The following is a 12,861-nucleotide window of genomic DNA, read 5'->3' on the forward strand; positions in this document are numbered from 1 at the left end:
GTGGAAGATATCCATGTAGTGACAAGAGTATTGGCCGCTATTTGAGTGTCACGTCCCCTTTAAACATTCCTACGCTGAGTACATCTCAGATACAGATCGGGAATCGTAATCCACGACTCCAAGTCCCGTTGCCATGTACTATTCTTGCCCGGGTCTGTTTGCAACCAGCCTAGCTCGTAATGGGCTACGAGATGGGCCAGCAGCGTCCGAATCACCAAATCGGCGACATATCGACCCATACATTGCCGGGGACCAAATCCAAAACGCCAATACTGGTACCGCAGCTCCGTCGCCCGATGTTTCAAGAAGCGATCAGGCCGGTAGCACTGGCTGTCTGGTCCCCAGAACCCGTTGCGGATGTTGAGCGCATAGGTGTCCACGACTAGATTTGTCCCGGCTGGAATGTTATAACCTCCGATAATGCGATCAGTCGGGGCAGATTGTGGAACGGTGAATGCAGCAAGAGGCTTCAAACGGGCGGATTCGGAGATGCAGGCGGCGAGTAGGGTGGAGGAGGAGAGCAGATACGTGTCATGGTCCGTCACAGATAGAACCTCTTGTCGAACGCGTTCTTGGATGTCCGGATGGGCTGCGAAGAAGACGAGGTTCCAGGAGATTCCGCCGGTTGTGACGTCCAAATTGGCGAAAAGCGCTTCGTCAATGGTCTGGTAGATCTGCTCAACTGAAGTTGTTCCCGCCCTGGCAGCCTCAGTCATGAGGACGATGGGCAGTGTACGTCGTTGTCGGCATGCGCGGTCGTAGGCTCGCTGATTGAAGGTCCTCCATCGGTGCTGGAACTCGGCCAGAGCTCGGTTCGTCGCCGTAGGGAGATACTTGGACCATTGCCAACGCACGATTCCGCCCTGTATCATTTGCTTGAAGAGGCCCTCCCGGAGCACACAGAGCTGCTGGAGCTCTGCCCTCATCTCTGCATCGCATTCCCCGTAGAAGATCTCGGCGACGATCCAAAATGGAAGCATCTTCAGATCCTGAGCCGGGTGGATTCTCTCCTGCCTCAAGTCACCCGAAGCAAGAAGGCGATCGAAATACTGTCGCGTATGCTGTTGAATGAGCTCGAGATAGGAGGGCATCTTATCATGCTGGAACGGGATTTCCGTGACGGCGCGAAGAGTCCGCCATCGTTCGCGGCTCACCAGTCCGACGCACTGGCCCAGAAGCTCACTCATAAGATAACCGGAATTGTTGTTCTCGGCCTTGGTGTGTTTGTTGGAATCCCTGAAAACAGCCTGCAGATGGCTAGGCTGTGTGAGAACCCTGCCCCTGTTAATATAATGACGGGAGATACGAGTTGGACGCCACTTACACCTCCGACTTCATGCCCGACCAAATACGATAGATCTGTCCATGTTCCTTTTCCCAGAGGTCGCTGTTCTCAATGCCCTGGAGGAACTTCGCCACGTCGCCTTGTCCATTGGGCCATTTGTATGGGCATGTCGGCAGATTGCGACTGCCGTCCACCGAGAAGATCGGAAAGCGTGAACGGAGGTATCGCTGGCTATGATTAGAATGAAGACAGATTGAACATCTGGATTACATACATCAAGAATAGTAGACAAGATCTCGATAGTAATCCGTTTTGCATACGGTGACGAGATTCCAACGGTAACCACAACTGCCACGAGGATCCACAGCATCTTTCCATCTATTAAAAAGCAATCCATTGTGACGACGGAAGGTGTCTAGACTATAGTAACGCTTTATGACTGCAGAAAATGCGCGTATACTGTTGCCACTATATCCATAATGGGCCGGCAACCGTGATAGCATCGGTCTCCGTAGGGCGACATTGTCCTGGGCAGCATTACGGGCAATGCCACGAAGGTCCTTGAGCAAGAGCATATAATGCACCCCGCCGAAACGTTTCATTATTATAACCAATACACATAGTCTGACCATGACTATGGACAAAAAGGGAGATCTCGAGTGGATGCCACTCCAGGTTGAGCCAGTCCATTGGGGCAAGCGTCAACGGAGTCTTGCTTACTCCGTGACTCTAACGCTTGTCGCTCTATTTTTAACATTTACTCTACGTCCCGAAGCATTCCCCTTCTTTCTAGCGAGAAAGAGCCTTCAGGAGTCCCCCTTGGAGCAGGTGCTGACCCGAGTGCCCCTGACAGGTATGTTCTCGACGATAGTATGTGAGTAGGATTCTGACCATCTGTGTCTTAGACGGGCATAATGACTTTGCGATTTGGACTCGTGCTTTCTACCAGAATCATATTTACCAAGCCAATTTTACCGGCCATAATGAGCTCTACGGACAGGTTGATTTTCCTCGACTGCGGAAGGGCAGATTGGGAGCGCAGTTTTGGAGTGTCTACGTCGAATGGTAAGGCCGTGACAACGGGGACGCGCAGCAGTGCTAACAGACTCTATCCAGTGCACGCAATCCCAATGAGCCTGGAGCTCAGTATGAAATTGTGCGGGACACCTTCCAGCAGATTGACCTCGTGCACAGGATGATCGACCACTTTCCGGACTTTCTCGTCCCGGCATCCTCGGTCGCCGATGTACACCACAATTTCTACCACTCCCCAGAGCGCATCTCCAGTCTTCTGGGCATTGAGGGCTTACATCAGATCGGCGGCAGCGCTAGTATCCTGCGTATGTACCACGAGCTCGGGGTGCGGTATGCTTCCCTCACGCATACTTGTCACAATGAATATGCCGACAGTGAAGCTCCGGCGGAGCCCCGGCATGACGGACTCTCCGCCGCCGGAGAGGCGATCGTTGCGGAGATGAATCGAGTGGGAATGATCGTCGATCTCTCCCACACGAGTGTGGCGACTCAACGCGCCGTCTTCAACGTGTCTCGGGCTCCGGTCATGTATTCACACTCTTCGGCGTACGCCCTCTGCCCACACTCTCGGAACGTGCCCGATGACCTTCTCCAAATGCTTAAGGAGAATGATGGAATTGTCATGATCAGTCTTTACCCCGAGTATACTAACTGCCACGATGCAGACGCCGCCTCTCTCGCAGATGTGGCCGATCACATCCAGTATGTCGGCAACCTGATCGGCTACCGCCACGTCGGATTGGGGAGCGACTTTGACGGAATGCCGCATGGGCCCAAGGGACTAGAGGATGTGTCCAAGTATCCGGATCTCATTCAGGAGTTGCTGGACCGGGGGGTCAGCGTCGACGATTTGGTCGGAGTAACGGGCGGTAACGTGCTTCGGGTCTTGGGCATTGTTGAACACGTCGCTAGGAGTCTGGCAGACAAGTTGCCGTTGGAGGATGATGTTAAACCCTTCTTTGAGTAGATATCAGTTTAGCAAAGCCAAATAATGATATCGCTTGATTTTAGATCCATCTTTATTCTGCTGTCACGCATACAGGGTTCCATGAAACCAAGGGTTGTCTTATTATAGGTCTAACTTAGAATACAGTACCACATTGAGCATGAGCAAGCTAAATGCCGAATAAAACCTTGGCTTTGTAGGTGCAAGCTATTGGATTCAATGAAGTAGTTACTCAAATAAATACAACTGGAACTCTTGGTGAAAGTTAGAAACAAAGAGCACTGCCCAATAAACAATTACAGCAAAGCATTTCAACCATAAGCAATATCACTGGATATCAGAGAGCGGAGTCCCAAACACCACATCCGGTCTCAACACCTTGGCTGGCCCTGTCTCTGGTGGACGAGCCAGTGTTTGCCGGATCATATCATACGGTACATTCTGCACCAAGAGAGAAAGGGCCAGCGGAATCCTCGATTGGAGGAGATGTATATCCTTTTCCGTAAAGCAATCAGTATCATACTCCAATCTTAAGAGTAGTCGGTCTTCAGATAATGCGCTGAACTCGCACAGGAGCCGGAATTTGGCTCCTTCAGCGTAGGTGTAGCAGGTTTGGAGTCCTGGGACGGAGAGCTCCAGCCCGTTTGAATGACTCTGACTGTGGAAGGTGACAACGACATCGAACAGAGGATGGTCTGGAGGTGTGGTGGGCACTTGAAGATGCTCGAGGAGTTGGTCCCAGTGGATGGCGTGGCCTACTGATGATCGAACGGCCCGTTGCACGGTATCGAGATATGATGCCTTCTCGTTATCATGTGCCTCCTGGCCGAACTTGATGCGAACTGGTAAAGGCTCAAGGAATAGGCCCACAACATCCAAGTCCTCTTGGGATTTGCGGTTGATGTACGGAATTCCTAAGACGATGTCGGTCTCAGTTGGCATGAGCGTGGATGGATCGTCAAGGCAGAGTGCGATCACGGCAAGGGACAATTGTTGAGCAGTGACGGATGACTGGCGAAGGAACTGTCGCATACTCTGGTAGGTCGTCGTTGGAATCTCACAAAGTGCAGACCGGCCACGATAACCGCGTCGAAAGCCACCGTGCCCTAGGAGATGCGTAGTGGCTGGGAGTTGGCCAAGGCAATCGGACCAGAAGTCGAGATCGCAGGAGGTGGGTTTCTCTTGCCAGAGGGTACTATTCATGTACGTGTATGGAATACTTTGAAGACTGCCCCCCTGGTAATGTGAGGAGATCTCTCGAAGGAGGATCTGTAAGGTGGTCAAGTCGGCAACGATGTGACTGATGGTGAGGATGAAGTAGGAATCTGACACAACGGCGCGGATGGGAGCAGACCGAGAGAGAGAGAAGGGCCGATTGACTTCCACCCAGGGGTTCACAGTCTTGACTGCCTGCACTCGAGGTGGTAGCGGGCTGTACTGGCGCACCACACACCCAGTTGCTCGATTGAAAATATACCGAGAGCGCAGGACGCGATGCCGGGCCATAACCTCATTACAAGCGTGGACTAGTCGTGCACGATCCACCAGACCCTCGTTGATCTTGGCCATAAAATTCACGTTGAAGCTGGAGGTACTCTCATTGATCTGGTACTTATGCCACCATTCTCTCTCAATAGGAGCAATAGTTGATTCTCCCAGACCCATTGGATCGGGTGTTGCCAGCTGTTGCAATCCTGGCCCGCTGTCAATGGCGGCGGCGAGATGGTCGATGCGATCATGCTGGGCAACTACATAGAGAGGAACTTGTCGATTGACCCCTTGACTGATCCGAGTGGCCAGCAGTAACTGGAGAAGCGAATGGCCTCCGAGCTCCCGGAAGCTGGAATGCGTATGTAGTGCAACATCTTTGCCCAGTTGGAGAATATCACGGAAGGCGTCGCCGACGAGCTTCTCCATTGAACTAGTCAACGCCCGACCTGTTGAAACAGGTGCTTGTGCACTGAGCTTCGCAATTGCCTGGTAGTCTCGCTTGCCGGCCTTGGTGGTAGGAAATTCATCTAGGGCCAATATCTTGCGTGGTGTCGCATAGGGAGGCAGGACCTGAGCCACCCGCGCCGCGAACGCATCTACATCGGTCGATGCAGGAAGAATAGCGGCGATGAGATGGTTCCCCTGCCGAGTGAGTGCGACAGCAGTGACTGCTGGGAAGGCTCGGATCATGCGAGTCTCTAAGTCATCTAAGTCGAGACGGAAGCCGCGCAACTTGATCTGGCGATCAGTTCGTCCCAGACAGACGACTTCCCCGTCTTCCGACCAGTACCCTCGATCGCCGGTTTTATACATACGCTCCCCAATGCGGATGATCGGATCTGCCACGAACCTTTGCGCCGTTTGCTCGGGCATGCCAATATAATGGCGCGCCACTTGGACTCCTGCAATGTAAATCTCGCCAATAACACCCGGTGGGACTAACCCCTGCTTTTGATTCATAATATAGATGCGGGTAGAGGGATTCGGGGGTCCAATGGTCACCCTCTTTCTGGGATGCAACTGTTTGATGGTCGCGCCGCAGGTCCCTTCCGTAGGGCCGTACATATTGTAGAGCGCCTTTTGTTCAGACCATCGGTCACAGACATCCTGGGTGACGGGCTCGCCGACGAGGTAAACCTAAGGTAACTCAGTGTCAGTAATGTGGACTATGTGGAGGGGGAGAAAATCTTGGGTACTCACTGTACTGAGCCTCTTGAAGTCAGCCGGGTTGAGGACACGAGCCATGGATGGGGTGAGAATAGCTGAATCCACGTCGCTCAAGTGTGCGAAGGGATCATCACCACTTTGAAGCACCAGAGTCGCTCCATAGCTGAGCGCCGAGAAAATCTCGTGGATGCTGCCATCGAAGGCTACAGACATGATCTGAGCGACTCGGCGGCCAGGCTGTGCGAACAGCCGAACTTCGAGGTCGCGCTGAAAGGCAACTAGTCCCTGATGGAGGCACATCACACCCTTGGGCTTGCCGGTCGACCCCGACGTAAAGCATAGATACGCATCGGTTTGTGGTCGAGGCGTGTCACGATGAGTGATGGGGATATTTTCATCCTTCACCAAGTCTTCCACGACTAGGAGACGATCGCAATTGGTCGGACAAAAGGATTGGTCGGAGACCGAAGGGACCAGAAACAGACAAGATCCAGAGGCTGAGAAGATGGTTTCGCGGGCCTCTTGAGGCAACGCCTTGTCCAAAGCACAGTATACACCCCCTGCCTTCAAGATGCCCATGATCCCAACGATCCAATTAACCGACCGATCTGCATGGAGACAGACCACCTCTCCATCCTGGATATGACTTCTCAATGTAGCCGCAACCCGACCCGCGTGAGTGTCGAGCTCCTGGTATGTAAGATGGCAGCTGCCCTTTTGAACAGCAATGTCCATCGAGTTACGCGATGCTGCACACTCGAATAGCGTCACCAGATCTTCTTTAATAGCGACGGTTGTGGTCAGAGCGGAGCTACAGTTACCAAAGCCCATCAGGGTCTGAATATCGACACATCCCAAGAGCCCCTGAAGGCATTCCTCTATCGGTCTGTGTGGTCGAAGGAGGAGCTGCAACGCGCGTTGAAAATACTGCCCAAGACGAACAATATCCGCCCGACTGTAGTGACTGGTGTGGTAGACAAAGCGAGCTGCGCCATCGGTTAGGATATTGATGCTCAGTGGGACATCAGTGGTCTGACGTGTGTATGGAGGCTCTAATGGGGACACGCCGTCTTTGCATTCAGGCCCTGGGACTTGCATGGCCATGGCAGAGGAGAAGTTCCTCGTGTAGCCATTATCGGGTGTGGTCCATTGATACTCAGCCAGCTCCACCATCCGAGAAAACAAACCTTTGAGAAAATCTTGCGCCGACTGTTGTCGATCCAGAGTGAGACAGAGGGGGAGTGTATTAACTAGAGGTCCAACCACTTCATCCACTCCTTCCAAAGGAAGGTTCCGACCAGCTAGGACGGCACCAAACACCACCGAGGCTGAATCCGCATATAGGCTGAGGACTAATGACCATGCCGCATAGTAACAAGTGGAGAGTGTCACCCCCAACCGTTTGGCCACACAGTGCAATTGTGCGGTGGAGACACTGGGTGCTGCGTAGACTTCCTCACTTTCAGTGATTGCTGAAGAAGTCCCTTCTTGTGCCGGGGCTGGAAGGAGGAGCTCCCCCTGGGCTTGTTCAAGATGAGCTGCGTGGCCTGCCCAATACTCATCCCCTTCACTCTTGTGTTCCTGACGCCAATTGCGAATTCGCTTCTCGACATCGGAAAACGATGGGCCGGGCACAATCGGTAAACCCGCTATAGCACGGCGGACTTTGCAAAATAGCAGCATAGCCGAATAACCATCGACCAGCGCATGATGAACAGCCCAGATCACTGTGCTTTGGTCGATAGCAAGAGGGGATCTCTTCCAGTGGACTACTTTGAAAGATGACGATACTGATTTAAGCCAAAGGGTCTGTAATTGTTCGCGATGCTCCGCTTCTGTCTCCACCGTTACTTCTGTCCAAGTGAAGTATTCTTGGTTCTGAGCTGATCTATCAAGAAGGGAGGCTTGGAATATCGGCTCGCCTTCAATGACTGTTTTCCACGCCTTTTTGAGGATAGGGATCACGTCGGTTCGGTAGGTCTCGTAATGGTATATGATATTCGTTCCGGGGCTTTTGAGGGAGCCGTGCAAGAGGGACGCTTGCATCTCGCTCAGGGTTTCTGTGACATGTTGGGTCATGACGCTCCCTTGTGTCAGATAGTCGTCTTCGGCAGCAGTGGATACATTGCTGGAGATTGGCGTGGCTACCCGTGGGGAGCCTCCAGTTGAAGAGGAGGGGTTTGATAGATTGTCGCTGTCATCGGATGAATCTGGGATAGGAATAGGATTGGACTTTGATGATAACAGGTCGGTGAATAGAGATCGTAGGTTTGTGGAGGATAGGATAGAGGCTATTGGCAGTGAAACCTCTAGGCTTTTGCATCGTGAGGCAAAGTCCACGGCGCTGAGAGAATTGCCACCATTGTGCACGAAACCAGAATTGAGATCTAGCTCGGCCGTATTGACCTCTAACGAGGCAGCTAACTGCTGTATCAATAAATGCGTTGAAGGATTCATTGTCATTCGTAATGGATATTAGATACTGATGGGAGCACGACGAGGATTACAATCCGCTGCCATATATATGAAATATCGTTCGAGAACTTGGAATTACTACAACCTCACCTCATAGCCACTCTTCGGTCATTCCGATAGAGATACATAGCTGTGCGGCTCGGTAGCCGAGTATAGGCATACCACCGGCCATGCCCCTAGGCATGGAGCCGGAAGGATCGCCGTGGACCGGGAGAATTAGGGCTCTGCTCAACAAAGACCTCCGCAACTGTGCCCGGGGAGCTTTACTGTCCCAAGTGATGCTTCCTTTTTCCATTTGGCCAGTTGTTAGCAGGAAGACTGGTACAGGATATCGAGAATTCTTGTTAGGAGGCTTCCCGTATGGATCTTAGGCATCGCTATTGTATTCACCCTGGTTAACGAATATGTTTCTTATCAGCGTGAGAATCATGTTCGAGCGAGTGCAAGGCAAAGTATGGCAATAATTATTCCTTTGCTCCTCAAGCCTTCGCATGAAACCATACTATGCACTTTGACTACCATATCTTGTGAGTAAAATGCAGACACCCATGCCTAGGTTTGCAAGTAGAGGTGTTAAGAAAAGTATGCCGCGTTTAGAAGGCACGATCTGATGGACTATACACCATTTCATGTATAGAGATTCTCACGTTAACACAATAGTTGTTCAGTGGGAGCATAAGTTACTGAGAGGGTGAGCAAAGCGGATGCTTTCACCCTGATGGCGATACTGCTTTGCCTCTCGCTCTGGTATTCAATTGATCACCTGATTGATCAAACAATTCATCTATCATAAAATGGAGGGAATGTACGTAGTCAGATTGAGTAGTTCTATTGATAAATAATGAAGGTGAGACTTCCTGAGATGCTCCAGCTTGGAAGTATAAATACATATTCACACTCTCTTTCCTTGCTTCTAAAGTCATATTCTCGTACACGGACAGCATTCTAAACCTTGGTTTCCACAACCTCTCGACTCTCACGGCTGAGCGACCTGTCACTATCCTCCTCCGTGGAGTCTTTGCTGACGCCTAATCCCGCCGCCTCCTCGACCGTAAAAGTTCCGTAGGTATCGTCCCGGTCAATCTCTCCAACGCCTGGTGGTGGGAAGCACTTATTAACGAGGGTGTGGATGGCCATAGAAGACAGCAGCCCGTAGGGGAACCCGAGTGCGTAAAGATGATCAGCCCCTACAGACACCTCGATGGCGGGATTGATACTGTGCATGAACCCAGGGAGCAGAGGAACCCATCCAACAAGCCATGGAACCACACTCCGCCAGTTGAAACCCATGGTGTAGAAATAGATTCCTTCTGGCCGGGCGTGGTATAAATCAGAAAGCTTAAGCCGTCTTTGCCGGATAAACCAGTAGTCACTGATATGGATACCACAGAACGGGGCCATGAAGATCGAGAACGACGAGATCACACTGACGAAAGTGGTTGCCGAGGCCAGCAACTCCCACGGACAAAGTGCCATCCCGAGAATGAGTCCGACGTAACATCCGCGTCGGATGTTGATATACTTGGGGAGCAGACCGGAGAGGTCCATACCCACCGAATATCCTGCCCAAGGTTAGTAAAGCTTTGTCTTCATGTGCCGGGGGATTACTTGCCGTTATCCACCACATTCAATGCTAGTTGCGAGCTCACCAGGCCTATCCCGGCAAATACCGCAGCCGCCCGGGAGGTGGAACTGTAATCTTTCTGTAACCACATGGCGAGGATGGTGGGAGGATTCCAGAGTGCTTCACCATAGATCGCCTGCGTCGCAGAACTTGTCAAACAGCCAAACAAGGGCATGATGGAGCCGATGATAATGAATGTGAACCATTGGCCGAAGACTTGATCACTCGGCTTTCGAGCAAAGCGGGAAAAGTCCATCTGACTCGCTGGATGGTGGTTAGGAACATCTTCTTCGATGGGGATATACGAGAGATGACTTACTCAGAGCAATGGAAAGGGTTCCGACCACCGTAGTAATGCCTTGCATGATTCCGAATCCCAAGGACTCGCTGGTCTGCAGTTGCGACGGTTGATGGATTAAGTCTCCTGCGCCGTGGGCGTGCGACAAAGACCAGATCATGATGCCCAGTAAGGCTGCAAAGGATATAATATTCATTCCAATCATCAACCTCTCGCTTCTTTCGGGTCGGCGATAAAGGACGGGAATCGAAATGATGTTAAAGATGGCCCATCCGATAATCTGCTGAGATGTGACATGCGCGGATGGGGGTAAAGTATTGGACATCCGAAAGAAGGTAGGAAAGATGCCAGAGAGAATTGCTGTCACGCAAAGGCCACCAGTGTAGGACTGAAAAGCGAACCCGACGACCGTGAGCCCAATACGCAATAGGGTTGGGAAAAAGGCGCCCTAGAGAATCACAGCCATGTTAGACTGTCTCGGTTCGGTTCGCGATACAAGAACACGGCTTTCATTTACTTACAAAAACCCCCCAGATGGCTCGCGAATACACTGGAAACCCGATATGCCACTCGGCCCCAATGTATCCGATTAGAACTGCAACGATAGCCGCAATTGTCCTCCCTAAAATCACCGCCACCATTGTTTGCCATACCGACAATGACGACGCCACGAGCGAGCCGCCCAGTTGCCAGTTAGTCAGACTGAGTTGCCAGACCGACCACCATCCAATAAATGTCATGGTAGTCCAGGTACGCCGGCTTGGTGGGAGGGGGCGAATATCATCGTTGATCCATACCGACACCGCTGTCTGACCGTGAGAGGAGAGTTTCACTGCTTCGTGAAGGTGTTCCAACCTGGTGCCGTACCTTATTGTGGTGGCCATGGCTGGGTATAGTCCACCCGTGGAATGAGCAGAGAGTTGATCTCTTGATGGAGCGAGGAGGCCAAGAAAGGTGAACAGAAAATTTTCCTAGGGCTGAGTGGATAATGCTTTAAATTTCCTCCCGGTGACCGACAGCCTCCTTCGGTGTCCAGACTCCATATAAGCAGCCCGGCCCCATAAACAGCATCGTTCCACGCACGATTAAACGAATAACTAACTGCCATCCATTCTAGAGACGTCGCACACAGCCAGCGACCATGTCAAAGCGTATTCGCTTAGGGATCGTTGGTCTTTCGGCTGACCCCAGTCATTGCACCAACTACATTCACAAGCTCCCCTTGACAACAACCCCATTGAAAGAAAGATATGACATTGCGGCAGTATCCATGTCATCCCCAGAGAAGGCCGAGGCGGCAGCAATTGCGCACGGCCTGCCGAAAGAAAGTGGATATCATAGCGTGGAGTCACTCGCCAAAGACTCTGATGTGGACCTGGTTGTCGTCTCTGTCAAAGTTCCTCGTCGCGCAGAGCTGGCTATGGCCGCTATTGAGGCCGGTAAAGACGTCTATGTCGAATGGCCATTTGCCTCGAGTTTGGTCGAGGCCGAAGCGTTGGCACAACGCGCGCGCGAACAGCAAGTGAAGAGCATGGTTGGCTTACCGACGAGGCTGGCACCGCAGGTCTTGAAGGTAAGGTCGTCGTGTCGACTGCCAGTATGGAAACCTCTAATAAAGTCCGTGCACCAGATGAAAGAGATACTCCTCTCCGGAGCTCTGGGGCGCATCCTGGCCACCAATCTACTCGTGACAGACGACCTGTTTCTAAAATTCCATGCCGACAAAAGACACTCTCATGATAAGGCGAATGGTATGTGATGAAACCCCAAGTTACGCGCATGCGACAGACAATTAAAGTATCTACCTATAGGAGCCAATATTGTCACTATTGCCGGTGGTCACTTACTCGACGCAATGGCCTTCCTCCTGGGCGAGTTTACCACCCTCCATGCACACACCAGCATGTTGTTCCCGAAGCCTGTCTTGTGCGATACCCACGGCAACCTCAAGACTGGTCAGTTTAATGATTCTCCAGATACCTTCACTCTTCACGGTAATATTGGCGATTCTGAGGTTCCAGTATCGGTGTGCATGTATTCGCATCCCCCGACTACCCCAAATTTCTTTCAATGGGTTATCACCGGCGAGAAAGCATCGTTGAAGATGGAGGGAGCAAGTTTGATGATTCACGCTATCCCGCCAAAGCTCTTGATGACGTCTTCTGGATCGGATTCTGTCAGCTGGGAGGAGATCTCCCTAGACAATACCATAGTCTCAGGTGCAGAATATCAGGCGTGGCTGGACAACGACACAGAGCGGATCGTAACCCTAGACGAAGCTGTTGTTCGGTACCGCATGGTGGACGCCATCTTTAGAAGCGCTGAGTCGGGGCAGTGCACTTCATACCGTCACGACTAGATAGTCATAAGAGCAATTTCAACTATTAAATGCCGGGATTGCTATCCAGTATCCTCCTTTGTCGTGATCAAACTGTCTGTCCCTTATTGTTCGAGACGAAGAATTGTTCATATGTTCCTTTTCTCCAAAGATTGAACTGCGGAAATCAATCAGTCGCTCCTGCATTAGTGATATGTATTTC

General features: G+C 51.6%; 5 protein-coding genes across 5 annotated transcripts; 2 read left to right on the plus strand and 3 right to left on the minus strand.

Moving 5' to 3' along the window:
- Positions 1–59: 59 nt before the first annotated feature.
- On the minus strand, positions 60–1,823 carry gliC (cytochrome P450 monooxygenase gliC; the record flags this gene model as incomplete). The annotated part of the gene is made up of 3 exons (XM_032075250.1): positions 60–1,275; positions 1,325–1,512; positions 1,746–1,823. The coding sequence occupies 3 exons, from the start codon at positions 1,821–1,823 to the stop codon at positions 60–62; spliced, it is 1,482 nt and encodes a 493-aa protein (XP_031930081.1).
- Positions 1,824–1,915: 92 nt separating this feature from the next.
- Positions 1,916–3,287, plus strand: gliJ (dipeptidase gliJ; the record flags this gene model as incomplete). The annotated part of the gene is made up of 3 exons (XM_032075251.1): positions 1,916–2,138; positions 2,191–2,350; positions 2,402–3,287. 3 exons carry the CDS (start codon positions 1,916–1,918, stop codon positions 3,285–3,287), a joined length of 1,269 nt encoding a protein of 422 aa, XP_031930082.1.
- A 269-nt stretch (positions 3,288–3,556) lies between these two features.
- On the minus strand, positions 3,557–8,381 carry gliP (nonribosomal peptide synthetase gliP; the record flags this gene model as incomplete). Its single annotated transcript, XM_032075252.1, has 2 exons — positions 3,557–5,894; positions 5,958–8,381. 2 exons carry the CDS (start codon positions 8,379–8,381, stop codon positions 3,594–3,596), a joined length of 4,725 nt encoding a protein of 1,574 aa, XP_031930083.1. The 3' UTR covers positions 3,557–3,593.
- Positions 8,382–9,344: 963 nt separating this feature from the next.
- BDV27DRAFT_170272 (nucleobase cation symporter-1 family protein) lies at positions 9,345–11,205 on the minus strand (the record flags this gene model as incomplete). The annotated part of the gene is made up of 4 exons (XM_032075253.1): positions 9,345–9,920; positions 10,022–10,308; positions 10,343–10,769; positions 10,843–11,205. 4 exons carry the CDS (start codon positions 11,203–11,205, stop codon positions 9,345–9,347), a joined length of 1,653 nt encoding a protein of 550 aa, XP_031930084.1.
- Positions 11,206–11,452: 247 nt separating this feature from the next.
- On the plus strand, positions 11,453–12,680 carry BDV27DRAFT_170273 (Gfo/Idh/MocA family protein; the record flags this gene model as incomplete). The annotated part of the gene is made up of 3 exons (XM_032075254.1): positions 11,453–11,894; positions 11,952–12,072; positions 12,133–12,680. Exons 1-3 carry the CDS (start codon positions 11,463–11,465, stop codon positions 12,678–12,680), a joined length of 1,101 nt encoding a protein of 366 aa, XP_031930085.1. The 5' UTR covers positions 11,453–11,462.
- Positions 12,681–12,861: the final 181 nt, after the last annotated feature.

Source organism: Aspergillus caelatus, assembly GCF_009193585.1.
Source record: "Aspergillus caelatus strain CBS 763.97 unplaced genomic scaffold BDV27scaffold_42, whole genome shotgun sequence".
Classification (NCBI taxonomy): domain Eukaryota; kingdom Fungi; phylum Ascomycota; class Eurotiomycetes; order Eurotiales; family Aspergillaceae; genus Aspergillus; species Aspergillus caelatus.